Source organism: Theobroma cacao, chromosome 4 (assembly GCF_000208745.1).
Source record: "Theobroma cacao cultivar B97-61/B2 chromosome 4, Criollo_cocoa_genome_V2, whole genome shotgun sequence".
In the NCBI taxonomy this organism is placed as follows: Eukaryota; Viridiplantae; Streptophyta; class Magnoliopsida; order Malvales; family Malvaceae; genus Theobroma; species Theobroma cacao.
The window spans coordinates 2,257,807-2,284,220 of record NC_030853.1 but is presented as its reverse complement, the minus strand read 5'-3'; the positions used below and the strand labels follow the sequence as shown (position 1 = coordinate 2,284,220).

General features: G+C 34.7%; 6 protein-coding genes across 14 annotated transcripts; 2 read left to right on the top strand and 4 right to left on the bottom strand.

Annotated features, from left to right (window-relative positions):
* On the top strand, positions 1,119-5,201 carry LOC18601014 (B3 domain-containing transcription factor VRN1). Of its 7 annotated transcripts, none has more exons than XM_018118885.1 (7): positions 1,119-1,308; positions 2,376-2,457; positions 2,963-3,119; positions 3,772-4,276; positions 4,393-4,449; positions 4,533-4,681; positions 4,861-5,201. In XM_018118885.1, the coding sequence occupies exons 3-7, from the start codon at positions 3,012-3,014 to the stop codon at positions 5,098-5,100; spliced, it is 1,059 nt and encodes a 352-aa protein (XP_017974374.1). In that variant the 5' UTR covers positions 1,119-1,308; positions 2,376-2,457; positions 2,963-3,011; the 3' UTR covers positions 5,101-5,201. The 7 variants fall into 7 exon arrangements, with proteins under 7 accessions (XP_017974374.1, XP_017974379.1, XP_017974378.1 ...); XM_018118887.1 differs by lacking the exon at positions 1,119-1,308 and having other exon boundaries at positions 1,848-2,457; positions 3,772-4,194; positions 4,237-4,276; XM_018118886.1 differs by lacking the exon at positions 1,119-1,308 and having other exon boundaries at positions 1,837-2,457; positions 4,533-4,648.
* Positions 5,277-6,926, bottom strand: LOC18601013 (F-box/LRR-repeat protein At3g26922). The gene is made up of 3 exons (XM_007031816.2): positions 6,009-6,926; positions 5,751-5,912; positions 5,277-5,643 (listed from the first exon to the last, which is right to left on the bottom strand). The coding sequence occupies exons 1-3, from the start codon at positions 6,897-6,899 to the stop codon at positions 5,380-5,382; spliced, it is 1,317 nt and encodes a 438-aa protein (XP_007031878.2). The 5' UTR covers positions 6,900-6,926; the 3' UTR covers positions 5,277-5,379.
* Positions 8,549-10,149, top strand: LOC108661539 (putative fasciclin-like arabinogalactan protein 20; the record flags this gene model as incomplete). The annotated part of the gene is given in 1 exon segment (XM_018118959.1): positions 8,549-10,149. A coding segment is annotated over 1 exon segment (993 nt), but the record flags the coding sequence as incomplete, so codon positions are not given.
* On the bottom strand, positions 10,227-15,698 carry LOC18601011. 3 transcript variants are annotated; one of them, XM_018120429.1, is made up of 13 exons: positions 15,399-15,698; positions 14,860-15,001; positions 14,457-14,593; positions 14,120-14,321; positions 13,786-14,024; positions 13,595-13,709; positions 13,348-13,492; positions 13,106-13,251; positions 12,727-12,899; positions 12,194-12,592; positions 12,063-12,118; positions 11,746-11,948; positions 10,227-11,664 (listed from the first exon to the last, which is right to left on the bottom strand). In XM_018120429.1, the coding sequence occupies exons 1-13, from the start codon at positions 15,621-15,623 to the stop codon at positions 10,373-10,375; spliced, it is 3,474 nt and encodes a 1,157-aa protein (XP_017975918.1). In that variant the 5' UTR covers positions 15,624-15,698; the 3' UTR covers positions 10,227-10,372. The 3 variants fall into 3 exon arrangements, with proteins under 3 accessions (XP_017975918.1, XP_017975919.1, XP_017975920.1); XM_018120430.1 differs by having other exon boundaries at positions 13,595-13,703; XM_018120431.1 differs by having other exon boundaries at positions 14,860-15,118; positions 15,399-15,437.
* LOC18601010 (uncharacterized protein YciO) lies at positions 16,537-19,811 on the bottom strand. Its single transcript, XM_018118664.1, has 9 exons — positions 19,456-19,811; positions 19,258-19,373; positions 18,881-18,934; positions 18,754-18,778; positions 18,474-18,596; positions 17,815-17,981; positions 17,595-17,664; positions 17,258-17,356; positions 16,537-16,933 (listed from the first exon to the last, which is right to left on the bottom strand). The coding sequence occupies exons 1-9, from the start codon at positions 19,657-19,659 to the stop codon at positions 16,850-16,852; spliced, it is 942 nt and encodes a 313-aa protein (XP_017974153.1). The 5' UTR covers positions 19,660-19,811; the 3' UTR covers positions 16,537-16,849.
* On the bottom strand, positions 20,511-24,141 carry LOC18601009 (mitochondrial import receptor subunit TOM20). Its single transcript, XM_018118666.1, has 6 exons — positions 23,843-24,141; positions 23,660-23,738; positions 23,317-23,486; positions 23,155-23,202; positions 22,251-22,346; positions 20,511-20,897 (listed from the first exon to the last, which is right to left on the bottom strand). Exons 1-6 carry the CDS (start codon positions 23,936-23,938, stop codon positions 20,757-20,759), a joined length of 630 nt encoding a protein of 209 aa, XP_017974155.1. The 5' UTR covers positions 23,939-24,141; the 3' UTR covers positions 20,511-20,756.

Below are 26,414 nucleotides of genomic sequence, written 5' to 3'. Positions count from 1 at the left end.
AAGTAGAATTAAAGAGAGATAATTTTTACTCTGGAAAAAAAAAAAGAAAAATTACCTTTAAGTGGAAAGTTAAACTACTTGAAACTCGAGAATATTTTTCTAAGAAGTGTACGTTTAATCTACTGGACGTATCTTCAACCCTCTATTTATAGTAGTATATGGAGCCCTAAGGTCATTTTCAAAGAGCCTTGTTGTGTCTTGATGGTCAAAAAATTGGTAAACCTCTTGTTAAATGAGGGTATCAGAAACAACATGTGTCATTAGTATTTCATTTATTATATGGATTCGGTCAATTCCTTAAGTTATGGAAAGGAATATTTCATTTTTTTTTAAAAAAAAAATTCTCACATCATTAATTGTTAGATTATGGAAATATATATATATATAGTGAGAGCTTCTTGTGTTGCTAATTGTTTAAAACGAAAAAAATAAAAAGAAAAAGAAAAATCAAATTGATGTATCACTATTATGCTACAACATTTTGTATTTCTAAAGTTTCCAACACCAAATTTTTTAAGATAAAATTTCAGATTTTAACAGATGGAGTATCTTCTGAAAACATCTGCAAGATATCTTGATTAATTTTTATGCATGTTTATTGAATAATTAAAGCTAATTCAAGGTAAAAGATAATTTTATATAATATTGTGAGCATGCATGCCCATATGAATTTATTAAATGAATAAAAGTTTGCTTCATTTATTACTAGGAATCAACTAGTCTCTCGATTTGGGCATGCATTTTGGACTCAATTACATGCTAATTAAATTATTTTTTAACCATAACGCAAATGCTAATAAAAGCCTTTAAACGAATTAATTAAATTATTTTATTCTTTTATTCATGGCACTTTCCACTGGAAAAATAAAATTTGAAAAATTACAATTCTTAGGATGATCAAACTTTATCTCTTCACTTACTACTAATTAATTACAGAATTGTTCTAAATTACGCTGTATTGGTAGATTAATCTAAAAGATTGCATGTCCAGATAATTAATCAAAAAACACCTATCTATCTTAATTCATAAAATTATAAAAATAACCAGAATAAGATAATAATTCTGAAAAAATGATAATAATTTTGTACATAATTATCTGTTCCAATTCCTTTGAAAACATTTTTTACATCTGACGATCCACCTTCTAACCATTTTTTTCTTCCAAAACCTTTCGTTTTGCCATTAAAGGACTACAAGCTTCTCCTCTCTATATTCCGTCCCCGCACTTCTAGTTGCCGTCTCCGTCAGCCACAGCTGAAAACTCTGTCACGTAGATTGTGTTGCTTCCGTGGTGGTTAATTTATTGTGTAGGCCCTGCTTTCCCTTCCTCTCTCTCTCTGTATATATTTTTGTGGTGATTTACTTTCTTTTATTCTTCTCTGTTTTTCTCTTATTTTCTTTTATTCTCTCTGATGGTATAAGTAGGAAATACATGGATCTTAGAATACATATGGAGCTGCTGGATTTCAAGCATCAATGAAATCAAAGTGTAATTGTACATGCAGTTCAAGAATCTTATGTTAAGGAAGAAAGTATTCTAAATTATTAATAGATACAGTTTTTTTTCTATTTTCTTTGTTTTTATTCGACTTTCATAACATTTAAAAGAAAAAGTTGGCTTCAGTATTTTTTGTGTTGAGAATTTTAGATTTTTTTTTATAAAATTTATGTTTAACAATTTTTAATGTCAAAAAGGAATTTGATGATGAATCTGAATAATTTTCAATTTCAATGTTTAGTGCCTACTGTTTTTAATGGTTAGTAGTTACTGTTTTTAGGGGATGAATATGAATAGTTTTTAATCTGAAAACTCTGTCTTTTGTTGTGATTAATATTCTCTGTTTAATTTAAATAAAAGGCTAAGCAAAGTCTTATGTGAGTTCAAATGGCATGAAAGTTTAACTGTTCTGGCTAGTGTTTTGGAAATTTGAAAATTGGGTGTACTCGAGTATTGTCATGTGAAGTGCAGTGTCTTTGGCGATGGATATTCTGCTGCTAGACGTGTACAGGTATGAGCTATGTGATAGGTAGGTTCAATTGCATCCAGGTTCAGATTTTTTTTTTAGATCAGGTTTAAATTAATCTGCAAGTGAATCTATTGCTAGATTATTGAATTTTAATGAATTGATGAGGTCATATTTTCCCCAGGAGCATTTAGTGAAATGTGCGTTTTTATTCATATTGTCCACCTGGTTAGAAAAGTGAACCCTTATAATATTTGACTAGCTTTCTTCTGTTACATATTTGTAACTTCAATGGATAAAATCAGGTGGTAGTAAGGTGTTTAAGCATGATGAATGAGATGGTGCTTTTTGTGATCAGACAATATAGAACCTCATTCGAATAACCGGAACTACTATTGATAATTTTTCAGTGTCAGAACAACTATTGACAGATACAAGAAAGCATGTGCAGATGCATCAAACCCAGGATCTGTTGCTGAAGCTAACACTCAGGCAAGTTCAATATAATTTAGCTAATGAAGTAAATTAAAAAGGTCTTTCATTGAACAAATTACTGGCATGATTAGGGACTTTGAGTATGATTTATTGATTTAAGCACCAATTGTGAATAGAGGCCAAGAACCCTGCACCATTTTCTTTGAAAACATCTAGTTAGGATTTTTGAACGATATTATTCAATTCGTATCTCTTTCTCTATGTTACATCTATATAACTTTCTTTTAGACTTGACTTCATTATTCAACTTAAGAACAATAAAGATTTACATTGAACAAAGTCTTGCATTAAATATGAGTTGCCTAAAGAACTGGATACTGACTTGCATTAAATATGAACTATTAAAAGAACTGGATACTTAATGCATCTAAAGAATATCAATTAATAACTAATTAATTTTTTTTCTCAAATTAAAATTTAGATTAACAATCTAAGCTTTGGCATTAATGGAGAAGTGGTCTACAAAAAAATTAATAATTTTTTTTCTCCAATTAAAATTTAGATTAACAATCTAAGCTTCGGCGGAGAATTAGTATGCAAAAGCTAAAGCTATGGCTTCCCGCACTGGCCAGAGAGATCATGGCAGCCTCAACTTTAAGTCCAAAAAACCCCATTTTTTCAAGGTACTTCTCAGGGATGCTATTGAGCATGGAAAACTGGTGAGTAATCTTTTCTGCATCATAAACTTGAATTTGATTTTAAAGTCTGCTGTAGCGCAGGAATATCTTTTTCTTAATGTAGAAGATTCCTATCTGTTATTTTCTTTTTCCTGACCTTTTAACACTGTTATTTTCACTTCCCAAAGAAACTCTTTGTTTTGAAGTTGTCTGTAATAATGATCATAAGCTTTTGATTAGGGTCCTATTAATTTTCTGTATATTTGCCTGATTTGCAATTGAAATTTTATCCTGTTTGATGGAAGTCCAACAGCCTTTGTGGTTGATAAGTGGTGTCTGTAGGTTTTGACAGAACAAACTCTTTGGTTTGATTGGCTAATGCAAGAAATAATGATCATAAGCTTTTGATTAGGATCCTATAAATTCTGTGTATTTGCCTGATTTGCAATTGAAATTTCATCCTGTTCGATGGAATCCCAACAGGCTTTGAGGTTGATAATTGGTGTCTGTAGGCTTTGACAGAACAATAATCTGCCCAACATTTTACCTCCTTACTCCACAAAGTTGTTTGATTCCCCTTTTTAACTGCCATATATTAGAAAAACAATGGCTGGATGTACATTTTAACTGCCTAGTTACTTACTGCTTTCATACAACCCTCTGCAATATGTGTTAAATTAAAGGTTTCTTGCAGAAAATTCCAGCACAGTTTGTTAAAAAATATGGAAGTGAAATCCCAAGCCCAATATTTCTCATGGTCCCAAGTGGAGCAGTCTGGCAAGTTGAATTGACAAAGTCTAATGCTGAAATATGGATGCAGGGTGGTTGGAGACAATTTGTTGAGCATTTCTCTCTACAGTTGCAAGACTTTGTGGTTTTCAGATATGAAGGGAATGGTCTTTTCAATATAATAATATTTGATAAGGGAGCTTCAGAAATACAATACCCAATCAATAGCAGTCAAGCTGGAAATCTCAATTTTACTGGAGAATCTCAAGGACTAGCAAGCGAAGAAGACGGTGATACCTCTGTTGAAATCTTGGATGACATGCCACCAAGCAAAAAACGAAGGGAAAAATCACCTTTACAATGTAATGAAGGTGATGATAACTCTGTTGAAATCTGTAGGAAGATGAGAATATATTCAAATACTAATAGAACTGAGAGCAAAGAAGTTGAAGACTCGTACCAATCACTCGGTTAGTACATTTTTGTTATATCATGTGAACTCCATTTGAGGATAGTGAGGTGATGAGTGATGACAATATACTTTCTAAATAGTTTAGTGACTACATTGATCCCAGTATTTATGCAGGTGCATTTTCCAGCCCTCACAACAAACTTGCAGCTCAAAAATCTGAAAAACCCCAAGGTAAATTAAAAGTTAAACTACCCTAAATCCTGCAGATATGTCAGAAAACAGTGGTAACTCTTTTATGTAATAATTTTGTGCAGTCAATCTTAACAAAGTGAGACATCAGGAAACTGCTGGTTCACAGGATACTCAAGGGGCTTCGTCTCTTAGAATCCCTGGTGTCCTTGAATCAAAGAATCCAAATTTCAAAGTTCTAGTGAGATCATGTTACTTGAACAATCACTGTTTGGTATGGTTATCCTTTTTTTTATACATGTTCTGATAATGTAGATGCAAAGTTCAGCATCTATGCTGTCCAGAAAAGGACATCTATGCATGATTTTTCATTATTATTTTCCCTTCTATGATCATAGCCATCAATGAGTGAATTTAATATATTGATACTAATCAGATATTCATACCATGCAGCTTTTGCCATTTGGGTTTGCCAAGAGATATATGCCAGGAACTCGCATGGTAATCCTTCAAGTTGCAGGAAGATCATGGCATGTGAAGCTAAAATCCTATCCTTCGAGATCCTTTTTAACAAGCGGATGGAGTTTATTCGCAAAGGAAAACGCTTTGCAAGCGAATGACATATGTGTCTTTGAGCTGATCAATAGTAGTAATGCTGTGTTGAGAGTTTACATCTCTAAATGTGCTGGTTAAGTAGTAGTCTACATTACAACTCTTTAGGTAGAATGAGCAACATGGTATCAACTCCTGGAATTTCATGCCATTATTTGTGGATCATTTTTTTTCTTCCTTTTTCCCTTTTGCTCAGCCAAAGATGATAGAAATCTCATTTGAAAGACTCAACTAAAACATGACATAAAAGAGTCAATTCCTTGGACTCAAACAGGAATTCAAACACCATTCAAGCGGAGAACAACCCAATACTGAACCAACAGAATCTGTCTTTGGTGAAGAAATAGAAGCAACACAATGTCAAGAAATTGTAAGTTGACAAGTGCTCGAGCCCCATGCAAACGCTGACAATCTCTCTTGAATTTGATCGTTTCCCACTTCTGGTAAGACACGGGAAGAAATATACATCTGGTTCAACACCATTGCATTCCTCAAGTAGTACTCTATCAGTTCCATCACTCTATCCTCACCATCAACTCCTTGTACTTTAAGGGTCACAAGATTTGACAACAAACACTCGGCAACATCATCTGGTTGATGCCACTCGGCAAAGCTTGCAAATCCCTGACAATAGGCCACAAAGTGGAAAAACCAAACCCATCAGATGTTGTGTTTCGACTTTCAAGCACTTACATACAAAGCTCATCAATCTATTAGAATCTGAAACAAACCTTTGCTGTAAGGACTAGCAGTTTTAAATTGGGTGAAAGTTGGAGTAAGTGATGCACAACGGACCAGTAATGAGATGCTGCAAAAGATTCTACCTCCAACTTCAAATACTCCAGGTTATTAAACGCAGCTAGTTGCGCATAATCATTGGCTCTACCAATTGGCTACAGGTAAAAGAGAGCAATACATTCTTTAGAAAAAAATCCATTAAAATTCTTCAAGTATCAGAACAAGAGTTGAAGAGACAATAGAGAGCAAACCTCTAGAGTAGAGTATGATATCCACAGATCATTTATAGTACTAGAAATGCGATTGAGAAGCTTAACAATTACAGGTACAGGTGAAACCCAATTCCCAACTTGAAGGCGTGCTGAAACTATTGAGGATGCTTGTTCTTCAAAGTAGTTTTCACTTAAAGCCATCACATCATTTAGGAGTGCAAGGTATTTCAGGTTGGGAACATCAAGGACAAAAGTGCAGTGCTTCGAAGCAACCTGTCTCCCCTCTATGTCCACCGATAAACGTTGTAATGACGGTGAGCAAACAGAGAATGTTGATAAACCTTCCCACATTGATTTGTAAATGTGGATTTCTTCAATGACAGGACAGCCAGATAAGAGTAATGTCATGTAACTATCATCTTTAATCTGCAGCCAACTGAAGGAGAGGAACTTGAGACGCTTAAGAGACACCACCTTACTATCAGGAACCTCCAAAGCGAACCATCCTGCTAACTTTAGAACTTCAAGGCTTTCACAAGTGTAAACGCAATCAGGCAAGTTGATCATTTCAAATGTGACTAAACTGATGTCAAGTTCTGCAACATTGCGCATAACTGCAGTAGAAATCCACTGATGGATCAACTGTGAATTATGCCAATCGTTACAACGTAGGGTAAACTTCTTTATTCTGGCATCATGTACACTCATAACTCTCTCTGCAAACATCTCGAAATTAGACACCTTGGAATCATCAAGTTCAACATTAGTCACACAAGTCCAAGCAGATCTCCATCTCCTGGACAAAAGGCTAGTCATAACTGCATCTTTGGTTGGAAGTAAAGAGACTATGTGAGTGAGAATTCCGTCAGCTAAGGTGCTGATCCTGTCCTTGTCTTCATTATTCGCGCATTCTGATGCCACACCAGCCATGAACAAATGCTAGAGGCCTAGAGCCAATTAAAGGCTAACGAAGTGATAGATTAATGACGTAGTAGATATCATGGTTAAATAGAAATCACAAGCGTTGTTTCGATGAACCTTTTCACAACAGACACAACTGGTGATTCTTTAAAAAAATCACCCATTTTCATGAAAACAACAACGTTTGATTCAATCAACTTAAGGTTGTGCTGTTTACTTCAGTTCAAGAACATAACTAAATGAAAGGACATGTCCATTCTGAAAAGGTATGTTACAATGGTTGTACAAGATTGAATACTCCATGCAAGTACGTATTTTCATCAAATGTTGTGTTAATCAAAACACATGCCTAACTGAAAGGAAATGTCTGCTTAAAAAGGCACGTCATGCATAGGTTTTTAGCATGCAATACCGACACCAAATGACCTAATACTAATTTCTAATATTTAAATTATACACTTTACATATCTCTAATTAATTTCTTAAACCCGTCACAATAACAAATTCGACTTTTAATTGCACTTTTTCCAATAATGGTTTTAAAAATCTTTTTAACTATATTTTTTTTATCTTTAATAGTATTTCTTTTGATTTAACTGTACCATAAAAATTTTTGACTGTATTGTTTGATAATTCAGTTCTTGAAGTGAACAAATATTACTTTTGGGACTCACTAGGGGTTTGAATTGTTAAATACATAAAATTGACATGTTAAAACATTGAAAAATAAAATAAGTCAGGAAGGGTTTGCTTGTTTGCTGACAAAAAATAACTAACTTCTTACTTTCCCGCTCTTCGGGTATAACTAAAATTTGATACCACAAGCCTCCCCTCTCTCTCTCTCTCGTTCAACAAAAGGGGAACAAGAAGAGAATGTAGAGATGTCCACGGGAATGATACTTATTAATTTTGAGTTATCTGAATCTAAACTTGATTAATAAATAAGTATCTCCATACTTGAATTTTATAATTATTCGAATATTTTTAAAATTTATTACTCGAACCTTAATATATATTCAAATTTATTTAAATATTCGATTATGTAAAAAAATTATTAATATGTTCTTGATAGGTCCCCAATTATCCGAACCCAAATTCATACCCATATTCATATAAAATAATATTTTTTATTTATATTTTATATAATTCACTAATAATTGAATTTATAAAAACGCACAAACAATAAAATTTAAATTTAAATAATCAACAATAAATATATCAAATATCAACTTGAATAATTAAAAACAAATATTCAAAGAAAAATGATCCGAACTCATACTAATCAATGAGACAAATGGTTACGTGCAAATATGTTATATTAAAAGTATATATATAATAATTATTATATTTTTTATAAATTAATATAATATATAAAATATGTATTAAAAGATATTATAACTTAATTAATAATTATAATTTTTTAAAATTAATTTAATTAATAATATAAATTTATTTTTAATTTCATAAAATAAAAAAAATATAATCGAATTCGGGTATATACAGAACCCTATCCACAGATGATACAAATAATAAAATTACTATCTAAGCCCTACTCAACACCTAACCCTATATAACCAGGCTAATGGAGTAGCCATTACTATCGCTAAAGAACCCTTTAAAGCACACACTCTCTCTCACGACGTTAAAGAATTCTATAAAAACTCTCTTCTTTTTCAGACTCTGGGTATCTCTCCATGGGGCCAACTCTTCACCTCGCATCTGGTATTCTCAATCTTGAATCGTCAACAGCAACCATTTTCGCTCCTTCGGAATCTGCTTTCGCTCGGTCAGGCCAGTCTTCTCTTGTCCAACTTCAGTATCATATCTCCTCAGCAAGATTCTCCGCTGAAACCCTCCAGACCCTTCCTTCCGGTGCAAGAATACCTACATTGTCGTCGAATTATTCTTTGATCGTCAGTACTGTTAAGAGTTTTGGTGCCATGATTTCCATTAATAATGTCTTGATCCCAAAATCAGTCATATTCGATGATGGGGCGCTGATAATATAGGGAACAGATGATTTCTTTGATCCATCTTTTGAGATCCTTCCTTGTTTTCCCGTGGAGCATGATGCTTATTCATTTTACCGAGAGGCAAGTTTTGATGTTGATCTTTACGATCAGGCTTCGGATTTGTTGATGTCCAGGGGTTATACAAGCATGGCCACCTTTCTTGGTATCCAATTGGGAGGGTTCAGCCCTCGGACAAGATTGACAATCTTTGCATCAGTTGATGAAGCAATAGAAGCGGGCATAAGATCTTTTAGCGATTAATCGGGTATATTCCGGAGACATGTAGTTCCCAGGTTGCTTCCATGGAAAGATTTGTCTAGGCTCAATGATGGAACAGTTTTGTCTACTTTCGCAAAAGGGTTCTTGATCAATGTGACCGAATCAGGTGATGTCGTTTTGCTTAATGATGTTCCAGTGATCTTTCCGGAAATGTATGATAGCCATTTCCTCATCGTACATGGCCTTGCTCAGTTTATAATGCCACCAAAAAAGCAAGAATTAGAAGAAGAATCTTTATCAGAACTTGGGGATTACGGTAGAATCTGCCAAATTTTGATGAATATGGAGGGCCATAAGAAAAACTTCGTATTTTTGGTATGTTGGCATTCATCACTGTGGCTTTTCTTCCATTTCATCTAACATTCTTATCCATCCAACTGTTTTTTTTAAGGTGATTTATTATTAAAGCCAGCCATCAACCTGCCACTTCAAGTCTTAAGTCCTCATTGACAAAAGACTCTTGGTGGCATAATAGTTGCCTTAGATGGGTGAAGATTATACAATTATAACCTGTGAGACTCTGCCCAAAAAGCAATTGGCAACACATCACCATGAACAAAAGAAAACACCTATACAAAAAGATCATCCTAGTTCCAACAGAACACAACAAAGAATCCAAGAGATTCATCAAAACTAAAAACATTGAGCCAAAATCAAAGCAACAGCTTACAGTAAAACAACAAATGGAGAGCTCAAAGAATCTCTCCACTTGCCAAAACCTAGGCTACAAGACCTCCCAACATGTTGTTCTTTAAGATCTCTTCTGCAGCAGATTGATCGCCCTCGTATGCAGCCAACACGTCCGTCCAACTTTTAACTATTTGCTCTAGAGCACTTAACTTCTACAATTCTTGTTTGTAGCTCATACTACAGTTAGTTGTATTAGCAACATGGATGAGACAGAATTTTGAGTTTAAATCAAATATATTTCTGTTGACATTCAAGGAAACTGAATGTTGAATTGAGGCAATAATTCAGAAATATTGTACTAGCTTTTTTTGAAACTTGATCAACATTGATATGAGATGCTCTTTGCCAGCTGATATGTGTAAATACAAGGTTAATAGATTATAAATTAAGCATATCTAAATCCAGATACAATTCTATAAGAACAAAAAGATCTTTGGCACAGGACAAAGTTGAACATCCATTTGTTTATTCTGCAGCCATATTAATCTATACATCATTTATTTACTTTGTAATTTTAGAAGTGGAGGTTTGAGGATCATTTGAGACAGTTTCAGGAGAAAAAGATTGTAACCTGTATCTATAGCTGGTGTTAGTTTCCTCATCCTTTGAATTCCCAGAGAAACTGGCCCTTGCCAACTCCCTTAGTTTCTTCACATCATTCCTTGGATCAAATTTAAGTCCTTTTCCCCTTTTACTTTCCCCTGGTTTCTGCACAGTATGAGTTGTCTCTGCAGCTGTACCTGTTGCTTTAATAATTGGTGAACCCGGACTGAGAAGAGGGACTACTGTTGCAGTCATGGAACTAAATTGGCCACCATGAGGTTCCCTGTGATCTCTTCTTACAAATTCAGTTTCCCTACTTCGAGGAAGGGCCGGGACTAAGACTGAGTTTGCTTGTGAGGAACCAGGTATGACTCTTGACCAATGCTTCCTTGGGAGGAAAGGCAACAGAAGACCCTTAGCAGCAAACTTCAACCCGAGTTTAAAAGAATTCTTATGTGGCTGAGAGATACTTAGAAGGCATTTTATCAGTGCATACCACTCATTTACAAGTTGAGCAACAAAGGAAAGGAAAAGGAGAGCCAGCATTAGAAGTCCCAAAGTTTTTTCTCTGACTGAATTTGATTTATTCATACTGATGGACAGACCAAAGACGCCTGCCTCACTCAACAGAGAAATGCTTTCCACAATGTAAACTCCCCTTCTGATGTGTGGTTTGAGAGTAAATAAACATAAGAACTGCAGCAGTGTGATCGTCAATGCACAAACGCTTTGGCTTGATCTGTGTGATGAGTAGGATCCAGAGATTACTCCCAAGCAGACTCTTCTTAAAAGATCAACAATAATATAGGAAGATCTAGCACAACCTAAGAACCTCTTAAACAAGGAAATTTTCATTTCTTCGTGGCTGTCATCTGAGCTGACAGCCCTCATTCTTCCGATTCCATTTTGGCCACTTCCAACCCACCTAGGCATAGTGTTTGAGTCATTCTGGTCAACAAAGACAAACAATGGAGGACCCTTTTGGTCCTCGAATAGAATTCCAAAGCGAGAGAGGAATGATGAAGGCAGTCCATCCATATAAAACCATTTTCCATTAGCAGGCCTCCCCACTAAGAAGAACCACAGTTTTTTATGCCATTTTTCCTCAGCATTGGCATGTCTGATTTCTTTGTACCGAGCAAGGCTGCCAGTGAAGACGGTAATTGTGAGGAAAAGGCATACAGATAAAATAAATGCTGCAGGGATGGCTAGCAACAAAGCTCCAGTGATGATCCCCTCAATTGTACCACCTATCGATCATATATATCCTTAGTTCATGGAAACATCAAGATAATCTATTGAAACCAGAAGTCATAGCTATAATTTCTCACCTCTTATTACAAATGCAGAAGACTGGGAGATACACGGTAGCATGAGAATTACAAGGAGGAGTTCGAACCTCGGAACTGAAAGTATCCCTTGAGCTGCTGTCCCTATCCTCCATCTTAAGAAAACTAACAGTGCAAAATGAACTATTAGCAGGCTACCCACTCCTATGCTCAGCCAGAACAAGTTCATTGCCATGTCCTGCCAACTGTTAAAAAATCTACTTCAGTACTTTACTAATTGCAACAAAAATCAACTGAAAACTTGTTTTTAAAATTAGTTCTCTTACGCCACTAAATTAAAAGTTAAATTTTGTATCTACCCTTTGTAATTCTCCAATTTCTTGACAACATTGCTAGCAGATAATGGCTCTCCCCTCTGCATAACAGTGAAGAGAAATTTAGAGGTTCTCATTTAAAAACATAATATTAACACCATAAGGAATATACCAACCAAGAAAAAGGTGAAGTATTCATTTGAATTAAGAGGTAGCCCAAAAGGAGAGTCTTCTTTGCTTATGTTTTGCCTTCCATGGAGCCAACTGAACTTTGAGTCAATTTCAGCTGGAAATAGTAACTTTCGTTGCACGTAAGATGAGTTATCTAAGCCAATGTCATGGTAAGCTCTCTCATCAGAAAGGTATCCGCTAAACCAGCTACTGGGTCTCTTCACGAACCTCCCTTGATCCAAATAAACATTGTTAGGCCAAATTGAATAGCCATTCCTTTTCCATGGAAGTTTCTGTCGAGGTATGAGCCACCTAAGACCTTTTGTTGTCTCAGAATATTCAATGGGTTGATCAGACAATAGCCAGTCTGAAAGGACAAACACTTGCAGGTGTCCTATCATTCCCTGTGATGAAAATTTTTCCAAATCTTTACTTTGAGCTTACTGATGGCACAAAATGTATAATGTTCTGGTACAAATTTGAATATAGAGAAACTTGCTAGCATGTTGACACTATCAAGCTATTGAAAATTGCTTACATGTAGATTCATTGATGGATCAGAAGCTACAAAATTATTACTTGCAGAGTTAAGTTTACTTATTGCTCCAAGATTTGTGGAGGAAAGTGAAAGAATAGCAGCAGCTAGTGTTGTTGCTAAGACTCCCGAAGTCACAAATGAGTGCAGTGCTGTTGATATTGCAGGTGTTGAATCTGTGTATAATAAGAACCAGAACTTGAGAAATAGTAGTCATGCCATACAGAATAAACTATTCTTCTTTCAGGAAAAATGTCCACATATTACCCTGTGGATTTGCCTGTGCTGAAAATTAAAATCTCAGTGAGACATGGACTATGAGAAAGTATAATAGTTCAAAAGAAAAATAGGATAGTGAAAACTGAAAAGTAATTATTCTTACAGTGAACCATTTCAAGTCTATTAGATGCCAGATTCATATTTCCTGAAATATCGTTAACTTTCCCTTCAGGAATGGTAATTGACACCTTACTATTACTTACTGCCAGAACAGTCAAAGAGTAAAGAGCTCTTGAAAGTTCTTTAAACCTACATGAACAACAATGTTGTTAGATGCATCACAGAATGACATGACTGCTTCTTGAGCGTCAGATATTGAAAGTTTGGATCTCCATATGCACCTGCCTTATGAGTCTCCCTCCATTCACCTCTATCATGGAGGCTTCAAAACCAAAAACTGGCTTCGTGAACTCAACAATTGCATTGATATTGGACTCCTTTGTGACATTTTGTGAACTGGTACTTAGGCCTACTCCAGGCTTGGCGCAATCTTTGAGGAAAATTCATCAATTAGCTCCACAAAGATGCTGTAGGCCAAAAAAAGAAGATTGCACTAACTCTTTCTGGAGGCCAAACTGTGGAAAAAACATACCATAGAGGAATGTAAGTGCTGCAACAGGTGAGACAGGAGTGCTTGTTCTGCCGATCAATAAGCCAGCTTGTAGTTTGACTGTGATGATTTCAGTTTCTGATGCAATATTCTTGAGCTAAAAAAATGTTAATATGTAAAATTGTCTTCATAGGGATGTAAGTCAAAGAAATTTAATGATGTTGGCTGCTTACACGAAAAACAAATCGGTGGTTTCCATGAGTTCTCTCATGAACAGGTATCAGACTACCAGAATTCACATATAATGCAGTTAGGATCTGCTCTGTTGAATTAATGACTGGAATGCTGAAATCCAAGTACACCTCCAAATTCTTCATTCTGTTAGTTGCAAAAACAGTCCTGGGAACCCCATTGATTGCCAACTCATTTGATGGAACAGATGACGAAAGATCAACCCACACCGGTCGTCTATCTATGACAAGTTATGCAGATAAGAACAATTAAAAGGTTCAAAAATGAGATTTTGGCCAGTAACATCAATGCACAAGTTGTTGACTGATGTCTCACCAAAGTGAATAATTGCAGTGGAAGCATTGCTCCTGGTGAAATTGTTTCCAGCCCGATCCTTGCAAAAATCATCTGCCATTCTAACCACTACACGCGCATATCTATGTTTCATGGATAGAACTAGTAGGAGACTGTATTTGATGTTGGGTTTAATGATGCTTAGTGAGGATGCTTGGACCTGAGCTGGACCGTCAATACTAACCTACAAAATGAATTGTTATCATATTCAAGCATTAAGGTACTAAATAATTGATTGATGCCCCTTAGGAAGAAGGTAGTCTTATGAACCTCATCTCACATTCAACAAGCAAGTTCTGAGCAAGAGCACCCTACTTACATCACAGTTTGATGAGTTCACACACTTGAAGCCACCATGTCCAGTGCAAGCTTCACTGAATGTAATGTCAATTGTAATTTTTTCCGCACTCGTGTAATTCTGTTCACTTGACATAATTGCTGTTGGTGGGATTGTATCTTAAACAATAAAAAGAAAAAGAAAAACACAGACACAAACTTTAGATTCCTATAAACAAGAGTATAAACCATAAGTAAAATATGAAAGATATAAACTTTCATCTTTATGAAAGATCACTGCATTATCAGAAAAACTAATATCTGCTTAATTTCTTGGTGACAGTAAAAAAGGTGCTCTTCTGTAGATAAAGCAATGGCTAGTCATCCGCAAGAAGAGTGCAACTCCTCAGTAAGAAGATATATGTAAAGTGGATATATTTACTTACCGATAAACCATGAATAAGCTGAAGAGTTTTTCTCTCCATTTCGGGTTGTGACGTTGAGAAGGAAGTTATGCTCATGATTTGCAGTTAAGTTTCTCAGTACTACGGTACCAACATGACATGGTCTCAATCGCTGGCCATCCAACTGCTCATCAAGAACAAAGTTAAATATCTTTGTAAATTCACAATGAATAGACCCTCTCAAGCTAAAGTAGTTGGTAAATTCAAGGTCCACATTGACCTCTGGAGAAGGATTTTAACTCTGCAGAAACCATCAACTACGTTAGGTACACAGCAACAGACTCTTTTAAGTTGTTTCTATATAGTAACTCTGAACTGCCAGAACATATATGTCAAAATTATCTTTTGGTTTAGCATTTTTAGTACTTGTGCAATATTCCAAAACTGAAGGATTTAACATTTTAGATTCTATAAGCTAGCTATGGTCTTAAATACACAAACTGGAGGATCTAAAGATTCAGCTATCTTTACTTGACTGAGATCAAGCACAATGGGGGAGAAGTGATCAGGAGGAGTAATACCTCACAGTAAATAGAACAACTATTATTCCTGCAAGCATTAGAACCATCAGCCCTTTCAACCGAGTACCGAAAACTAGCAGTGGAGAACCTTGACCATGCTGGGGGAGTTTGATCAAAATGAATGTAAACAGCTGAGTCAGCAAAGTTCAGTGCAACCACCACCATCACGGCAACACAAACACTCAGTTTAAGAAACCTGAACAACCCCATTTCAGGAATTGCCATCTACTTCAAAGTCAACCGGCAAAACCAGAGGAGAAAGATAGGAAGAGAGGTTTTGAGTTGTTGAGAGCTTAGCAAACATTGAGAGTTGTAGCTTTCACCTGATGCTCATTTAAGTTTGAAGAAGTGAAGAAAAGTTGTGGTCAACCACCACCAACCATAGTAGTTAATCTCATTAACTGCTGATATTAAGAAGTTCACATTCCTCCATAGCTACCATTGGCCTTGATGCATCTTTAATTTAATGCAATTGGTATTTTTGTTGTATTTTATTTCTTGCCCTTTTGAAAATAAAAGAAGTTAATGTTGACCCCATTACTGCCTGCAACATTTGCTCTCATTGACACATAAATGTTGTGGCACTCAGTGGTCAGTATCATGCATGCAAAAGAACTAGTTTTCCTCTCATTTCCCAAGTACATTATGTGCCTTCTTTATCAGTGGATCAGACCTCAAATTGAAAATTCCATTTGATTAATACTGCCTATTATTTTCGATTTAAACATTCAACAGTACAAGTCCCCATTCCATTCAAAAGGAAGAAAAAAAAAAAAGAGAATTTGCTTTTTGTGAGGGATGATTATCAACTTCGATTTTTTTAAAAGTAAATGTAGTTATTTGATTTTGATTATTAATGGTTATTTTAAGAATTATCATTATTAATGAAATATGACTATATTGATATACCATATATTAAAATATAAAAATACTATAAATATTTTTAAAAATTAAATATTATTTAAAAAAATTTCAATCCTTCCGCAAGGAAAATACTAGTTCCAATTTAAATTAGCCAAAACAAATTTCTTCCATTTTGCAATAATAAGAATATTTTGTTTATTTTTCAAAAGTGAAAGTCATTGAATGGATAGTTATTTTTTATCTTTTATTTTTGGACAATAATATCATAAAATACAATTAACACCTTTGGGCTTTGGGTTATATCGTTTCTTGCCAAGCTAAAACCAAAGCTTGCAATGAGAATGGAAGCCTTAAACCAGTTTTCCCTGGACAGGGTGTTTGATACAAAATGGTTAGTGAGAGAGTTGAAGACCTATACAATACCATTGCTTGACCTCCTTTACACAACATACACAGTTGATCTCTTTGTGGAGGTGGAAAAATCTCCAACAAACCACGACGACAAAGAAAGCAGAACCACTGATCCGACCTTGAATCTGTATGAACAATGCTCCTCTTGTCCTGTAAGTCTACAAGGAGCAAGACTCCTACGTGGCTGAAGGGATGAGTTCGTCTGCGTAGACAGCAGATCCATCATCTTCTTCTGTGACCATCCAGTGTAGTTTGGGTCCCTGAGCATCATACATATAACAAATCGGATTTGTTGAGAATATTGCACAATTAGTTTCTTCTTTCCTCTTAAATGAGTGTTGCATCCCTTTACTTATTACAAGGTTACTTGTAAAAATCTAAGATAACAAGCAAAGCTTAGCCAATAGCTAACTAGAACCAAAGTCGGACAAAAGAACTATATTTGTTCAATAAAAGTTAGATTTCTTAGGTTATAAAAAGATGACAGAACTCATCCCACCACATTGTCTTGATTCAGGAATACAAGTCATACCATATGTAAGCAACAGTGTAATCATAGAGAATTATGGCATGTATATACTTACCTTTCCTTGCCGTACAATTTTTGGAGAAGCCCCAGTCATATCAACAACAGTAGATGGATCAGCCACTCTTATGCCACCATCAACAACAAAATCAAGACCCTAAAGTGGAATAAAATACAGTTCAATTGTGAGAAAAAAAACGAATGAATAAAGAGTTATCCAATAAAGTAAAATAGCTCTTCTAGGTGATTCAATAAAGAGTTATCCAAGAAAGATTACTGTTTTGCAAGAATAATTTATCTGGAAAGTAATAGTTACTGCCATAGCTCAAGTTGAAATTATAAAGTTGATAGCTTAATCAAACTTTAAAGATAAATTAAACCAGACAAACTCATACCTCTGGTCCATATATATCAGCTATCACAACTGGATCTATCATCCACTCATTTTCTTTTGGCCACTTGACACTAACAAAAAGGAACAGACATTAAGAATAAAATAATAAGGCATATATGGGATACAAAAGCAGAAGCTATATATCTAGTTTGCTTTATTATCCACCATGAAAATAGCAGTTCCATCAGCTTTAATGGCATCAATATACACTTGAAACCAACCTTGTGGATATTAAAGGTGCGTCCATCTTTTCTAATATTGCTTGACATATGGCATCATCAGGCATACGTACACCTACATTTTTCCTTGCAGCATATTTTTCTTTTGTAGTGCCATGCCTCACACACTGTTTAGGCAATTCTTTGCTTGCAGTTAAGATGAATGTATACTGTTTCCACAGAAATTTGTTGTACAAGTTAAAAACATTTTCTGAAAACATTGTGGAACATATCGCTCATATTAACATTCCACTTATTTACAAAAAAAAAAATTTATATTAACATTCCACTCATGAGATACAAAGACATGCAAGGGAAACAGACTTAAAAATTAGCAGGTCCAAGAAAATGCACCATGCCAAAACACCTAATATGGTCATAAAGGTTCTATATGGAAATCTATATGCCTGCATCCATTGTCCAACATGGGGAGAAAAAATAAGCAGAAAGATCATTAACATTAAAGCCATTAATACTAAGTGCCGAACAAGAAGAATTTCTCCATAAGAAACCACGGTATGGTGGATCCAACTAAAGATCCCCTCATGTTCTCCACACATAACAATGTGTTGCTTCTATTCTGGCTCTATAGTGCCACTAATGGGTACTTTTAAGGTTCCTTCTGCAAACGATGATCATGGCAAAACAAAGAGTAATCTTACAGGCCCAGGCAAGCAATGCTTAACAGCTCGAAAAATATTTGCGTGACCTTGGCCATCACCACAAGGGAACCCCATTGTATAAGTGTCAATGTCTCGAAGAGAGCGGCATAAGATACTAAGGGGCTGCATTGACAGTAAAAAGACATGAAAGATCACAAAAATTAGATGCATGGAAAAATTGATAAGCTTATTATGGTATGACAACATGCACCCCAAAGCATATTCATCAAAAAAGAATAATTCATTGCTAGTGTCAAGTTTGTAAAGTATTGAAATTTACCTTGGAAGGTTCAATATCTTTTATTCTGCAATAGGAGAACAAGCAACAGGTTTTATCAGCTATACATTAAATTAGAAAAATGCTTAAGACCTCTGAAATTAGAACAAAAAGGACAACCGCTATCTACCTACGAAGACGTTCAATGGATGAATGGCTTCTCAAATGACAAACTATCGCATACCTATGAACAAAGAAAACATTCACAGTCACCAAAACAAAAACTTTGATTTAAGAAATTCAAAAGAAGTTGTAAGGCCTCGTTTGGACCTTACTTTAGTACTCACATTTTGCTTCAAGTAAAAAACATTAAAAAAAAATCATACTAAAATACTAAACTGTAACACAAGCTGATAAAAGCAAAATGATGCGTCTTTATCCTATTAAAAGAGACAACTTAAAATTGAACTTTTAATTACATTTTACATCCAAACACGGCCTTTGTTTTTAGAAACAAAAGGGAAAAAGTAATAAAAGAAAGTAAGGAGAGAGCTTTTCAGTTCTTACACGGTATCCGTAGGAATAACACCAACAGCTCCTTGTTTTAACAGTTCAATTACAGGTTCAAGCTTCCAACTATCTGTTCCTGACGGATCAGCTTCCACATAAACCAGCTCATCCTCCTGTCAATTTCCTTTTTTTTTCATTTAAATTTTCAGATATTACTAGTATTATTATTCAATTGAGAATAAATTCAAATTAGACCTTGGCGAAGCGAGGAGCAGAGTACTTGAGACGCTTCGGACTCCTTTTCACGGCCATAGCTAAGACGCGAACCCGACTGAGGTTAACCGAGTCGAAACGGACACGGCTGGAGTACGGCCCCACAGGCGGTGGTGCCGTTGCGAATGAGTGCCAAAAGGAGAGCGACTGAGTGAATTCGCTACGGTACAGTTTCGTTCCCGCCATTTTAAGGAAGCTCGAATTCTATTAGTTTTATCTGGAACTCGGAAGAGCTTTTGAAAAGCAGTTAAGACAAAGAGCAGCAGCAGTTACATTTGAGAGATCAGCCAAAGAGAAGCTAAGGAGAAGGAAGAAACTTCCATCTTTTTATGTGTTTTTTTAAGCTGTTTATTTTTTAGTACGTGGGCTTATAAGAATGGCCCTCCTCTTCATTTTTTTCCAATAGACCTGAGCTTTGGTTAATGAGGCCCAAATTTTGGTCCAATACTGGCTTACTGCAGTGTTAGGCCCGGATCAGCCCATAGATGTTCTTCTTATATATTTCTTATCTGGGCCTCATGATGACTGGTCGACATTTAGGCCCAATTATTTGGTCCAATTTGAGCCAATCTGACGAGGATAAATCATAAATGTTTTTTTTTTTTTATAATTGAAAAAAAAAAATTCAAACTTTACTTTTTAAATAGAAAGATCATACACTAACTAATAAGTCAAATACTCAAATACGACAAATCATAAATGTTAAACATTTAAACTCTATTTAATTAATATTTATCATGTAATTGAGTGCTTAACTTTTATTGTATTTAAAGAAATCTTTATTTTTTTATCTACATCTAAAAAATCTTATTCTTTTATTATATCCACATACCTTTAAATTTTAATCATTTTTAATGAAATTCAATATCGACATTTTCTATTCATATCACATATAACATTCATATCACATATAACGTGATGACATAACAACTACAGTGAATTTTTTCCCTCTACCCTGTCATACTAGTCCCATCATACACCACATGAATAAGAAACCTCTCCACATAAACCAATTTTTCTTTAAATGGCTAGCATTATAATTGAAGCTGTAGCCCAAGTGCACAACGTTGACATGACGCATTTCTTATCTTTGGAGAAAAATTCATTGTTTCATACAGAAATGACTTCTTTTTTTAACTTATTTGATCATTGGTTCATTGAAATGGAAGCACTAAGGTCAAAAAAAATAACTAACAAAACATACGATTCTCAATTTTTCTCCCACTGTCTCAACCCAGAAGCCTCAAGGCTGTTTGAATCCCCCAAGGGCATGCATCCATTGCTTATCGTGGTGGTGGTGGTGGCGGAGAAGGTGGCATTTGAGATTTTGCAAACCCAACCCATGCAACAATGCCAACAGCAAGGATTATCCATCCAAATATGTCGTACTTGAGATCACTACTTTTCTTATTCTTTGTAGCGGTCTGCAACAAGGTAAACAGAATTTTATAAGAGAAGGCCTAATTCAAACACTTAAAAAGTCATCAAACTTAGCATGTCCTTCTAAGAACATAGTGCGCGAGTAAGCACTTCAAATGCAACAGCCAATCTTGACATGGTTTTAACAGTCACACCTACAATCCAGGACATAGGACTGAACAATAAAACAGGATAATTCATTCCCAGTCCAATAATTACTTTATTCATCATGACTAAAGCATTTTATTGGGAAATGGAGAAATCAGCAGTGAAGATCACTATCCCCACATAACTGAGCTACATGAATGCTTTACCTCCATCCCACTCAACCTATGTTTATTATGATGTCAATTCCTTTCTAAATACTTAAGTATGTGTCATCTTTTACATGCAGCATGCTTTTACCACTTCACTCCTTCAACAAAAACCAAATGACTCTGATGCACAAAAGCATTCTAGATCTATCATTATACATTATTCAATCATCTAAAGCCATCTCTTGATTTGTCCTCTGCTGCTGCAGCTTTTCTCATTTCAGTCTTGCTCATTTCAGAGACATGTAGTGTAGTTTTCTAACTATTCAATAATTAGTTAACATAATGCATGATTGATCCTCTGGCCATTGTACAAAATTTCTCCTATGACTTGGTATCACACATTATCTCCATGTCACTTCTCTCTTTCGTCTGAGCTACTCTAATCCTATGGATACCACTCTGCCCAAGTTCTCCTTTATAAGTAGTCAAACTCAAATGATGAAAATAATCACTCTTACAAACTTCCCGACACTCAGATCTCTAAAATTGATAAAAACCACAACATAAGCTTGTGGTTTTGAACCACAAAAAACTAAGCTAAATAAACCTCCCCTCTCACAGCAAGACTTCCATAATAAAACACAAAATCCATAAGCTGGATCCCTATCTAAGTGAGTTGCATATGCACTTCCACCTGATGCCTGAAATGGCAGTGTAAATGCAAAGTCCCCTAAATAACCATAATATGTATGCACATGGTTTGGGTATGCACTTTCACATGATGCATTTTATGTATGGAATGGAGGTGCAAATGCAAAGTGCTTTAAATTAACCATAATGTTTGTGACCCATCAAACTTTGATGTTGTTTCACTAAAGCTATAAACAAAGTTAAATGTAGATCAACTTAAAATAAAGATAAAACAACAACTAAGTGACTATTATCCTTTATAATGCCTATGCAAATAGTGAAAAAATCTTTGATCAATTAGGTAGCACATGGCAACAGAAGCCAAACAGAGATAATAGGGGAAAAGAAGGGAGGAGGGGGAGTGCAGATGGGAAGATGAGGAACATGAAAGGAAGAAATTTAGACCATTACCTTTGTTGAACTGGACGAAGTAGAAGTAGAAGGTCCAGCCCCAAGTGTTTGTTGACCTAAACCATGCTTAATAATTTCCTGGTGTAATTCTGGAGCCTGAGAAAAGAGAAAGGATGTTTTTAATATAGAAACAACTAGATATATTCACATGAACCACATATAAGGATAATCACGATTAAAAAAAGACATATGGGACCTTTCAAAAAAAAAAAAGACATATGGGCCAGTTTGAACTCAACACCTCCCTCTAGTCTCTAGCTTTAAGAGTGAAATCTTTAACTGATTGAGTTTAGCAAAGGTAGGAAATATGTCCCTTTTCCTTTTATTCTTCATATCTTCTTAGGTCGAGATGTGTGTATGCCCTTGGAATGGTTCTATTACCACAAATCTTGACTTTTATTGATTCTGGAGTTTAGCAGCTTGTAACAGCTACACCTGACAGAATCTAGATCGCCATTACTCTACTATGGAACAACAAATGTGAGCTACAGCCATATTCATCTCAATTTCACAGCATTGTGTCTCAAGGGGGAGAAATTATTCTCACTTGCATAGTAAATGCTAACACTCAATAGCAATCACTTCATGAGACCTCCACAAACCTCAATTGTGCCAGTTAATAACAGCTAGAGAAAACTCCCAGTAAGGTAAATATGAAGTCCAAAACAATCTTCAGCAATGTTCACAAAATAATCCACATTTAACATCTCAAAAATAATCCACTGGCATTCATCTAATAGTCAGGAAAATAGAATCAATATCCTCCCATCAAAGTCAAACAAGGTCCACCCAAACTTTCATTAATAAATACAATACATTGTACCAAGCTATTCAAAGGTATAAATCACATGAAACATACGTATTACAGAAGAACAAATCAATCTAAGTAAAGATTGAGAAGCACCTTAGCAGAAATTTCTAAAGATTTGAGGTAAACTTCATTGCTCGGGTCCTACAAATACACATAACAAAGCTAGATGTCAAAAAAAAAAAGCATTCAACCATGTACATAAAGATACATCCAAAACTGTTGCAACCAATGTTTTAACAAACAAACTTATATTACCTCATCAACTGCTTGCTGGAAATATTGAGCAGCCTTCTCGAAATAAGGCCTTGCCTCGTCCTCCTTGTTAGTAAGAAATGCAAAAGAAGTCTGAGCATTTCCCAAACACCATAGAGCATCATGCTTTTTAGGGTTAATTGACAAAGCCTCCTCTAGCTTCGAAATAGCATCTATTTAAAATAATAATAATTCAATATATAACCTAAATTAATCATTTTTATAATCACAATAAATTTTCAATAGCCAAAAATAATGCCACAAATTAATTCTTCTATTTATTAATAAAAGAAAATTACTGTAACTAAAAACTAATTGAAAAATTACAAAATATATATTTGGAAACCTTGAATCATTTTCTGGGAATCTGGAACGCTTTGAAACTGAGACAACTCCAGCAAAGCTCCGGCCCATCTGGTCAAGTTCTGTCAACAAATAATAAAAAAAAAAGTAAAAATAAGTTAGCAAAAAATCATTTTTTAATTAAAAAATAGAAAATTAGATCGGAGGAAAAGGAAAAAAAGCGAACATCGGCGTCGAGAGGATTGGCAGCGTAAGTAGCTTCGGAAATTTTACGAGCTTGCTCGAAAAAGAGCAGCCTATCGAGTTCGTTCGACATTTCCATGGCTGCTCTTGTTTAAGCTTTTAAAGATTTTACTTTCCTTTTTCTGGTTCAATCTTTCTTGTCTATAGGCTTTCAGTACGAACAAACCTATGAGCGTATCTAAGTTAAGCTCCGCGTGTTTCAAAAGAGCCCTAAAGAGAAAAGGAGTGACGCTGGCTTTTTAAAGGCGACCGCTGTACTCGGAATTGCAAATTTCTTTTTTTTTTTTTAAATAATAATAAATAAATTCCTCCAACACTCTATTTAATGTTATCTTTTTCCGATGAGCATGTTATATTTCATTTTTTTTATTCTAAAAATGTTTTTAAAATATTTTTAAATGAATAGATAGATTAATTTTTGAATTTAAGATATTTTGATAATTTTATTGCAAAAATTAACGTATAATATTTTTGAAATGAAACTTATCTATAAATAAAAAATAAAAAATGGCAAAAAATATAAATGAAATTTCTTAAAAGAAAAACACTTGATTCTAAAACTGGGCTTTTTCTGGTTTGGGTTTTAGGTTAATGGACTTCTTTTCACAAATGGGCTTTTTGATGTTGAGACTAAACCTTAGCTCGAATATATCAGATTATGGGCCGCAATACTCACAATGGGTATGGGCTTGGGTTTTGTTTCTAGAAGGACAACCGAGTTAGGCCCAATTAGAGCTCCTGTCATGGTCTAGTCTCTACATTTGGGCTTTATCCGTAGAAGGTACGGACTATGCATGCACAACTATTCATCAACAACATAAATCTAGCATACATGCATTTAGTATAAACTAATATAAACGGGTGAATTCCATTTATGGCGTCTAATTTTTTTTATTTTGATTCCACTTTAATTCTTTATCTATGAATTGTTTCATTTGGATCTTTAATCCAATTAGACTTTATGTCATGATTTAGTTTAGTCTCCATTATTAGGGAATGACATTCTATTGTCATGGATCGATATTTTCAATCAAAAGACATGTTTGATATAAGGAGGAAGATGTATGTTTATATACTTAAGATCAATCTCATCTCTTATTAATATGAGATCTATAACATTTTGCCTCATTCAATTGTACAACGCTCTTATTACACTAACTCATTACTTATAGAAAATAAGAACCTTTACATTAGTCCGCGTCTACTTCGACTTTTATATCTCTTATGAAGGTTTTATGTCAGTAAAGATTTAGATTTGATATGATATTACTTATCACAAGCTCACATTTTCAACCAAAATGATATAAATGATAGATGAAAGAAGTCTCATATTTATATACCTAAAACCCATCACATTTTTTACTAATTTAAGATCCATTACATGCATATTTAGGCCTTATGTTGCTTTATCCTCCAAACTTAAAAGGCACAACCGATACATGCATGACTAGTCAGCGATGATATAAAACTCTAATATATGCATAAGGTATAACAAATATAAATTACTAAGTTCTCTTTTGTTTTGATCCTTTTTATGACACTATTTTGTTGACAATTAAAAAAAAGTCAATGTGAAATGTTAAAAAAATATTTACAAAGCATGCCAAATAATCTACAACGTGAGCATCGCATCAATTTTAAATGAACAACTCAATGAAAGGAACATAATATAATCATTTCAAAAAAGTTAAAAGACCTAAATGGAACAATTTAGAAGTTACTAAGGTTAAGGACTAAAGTAAAATGGAATAAAAAGTTAAAGGACCATAGGTGGCATTTAACCAAAATAAACACAAGATCTATCTACAAAGTACAACAAGCGCATGCATGAATATAAAATGGTTTCAATCTTCTCACCAACTATTCTCTTGTTTAGCTTGGGTGGGTAAAAGATTAGGCAAGACTAGAAAAATCTTTTGATATTGATTCCACACCATTTAAGTTAACTTTGTAACCAATCTCACCAACCATACACACTAACAAGTTAAAAATAATAATCATCATAATATCATGATTTTATTACAAATCTTTATGCTATAAATATTGCCATTGTCTGCTGCTGACTAGACATAACAAGAAATTTGAGGAATACTTTGTTTTGGTTAAACGACAACTAGAATTTGCTTAAAATGACTTGACTTTCCCCTTTGATGAAACAATGGACATGGACCTAGTAGCATAAAAGAAAATGATTTGCCAGCTAATTTCAAGGCAGAAACCATAAACAAAAATCTTTTCCTCATCGAACAAGAACTTGTGAGTACAACAACATTTGGGCCTTGTTTATCTGGAGACAGCTTAAATGTGTGTTTCTATTTGTTGGCACGTTCAAAGGTTTATCATTTTAAATCAAGAGGGTCACATGGTGTGCAATTTTACCAACAAATAAATATGCATTGGTTTATTCCTTTTGTTAGCCCACAAAATGTATGTTTAGTTGGTGCCCACTTTTTTGCATGACATGTTATGGGGTATCATTATCTCAATCAATATTTCAAAATAAATAATAGTTATTCCATGTTAGGTTAAACTCAAATTGATAAAATATGGGTTAG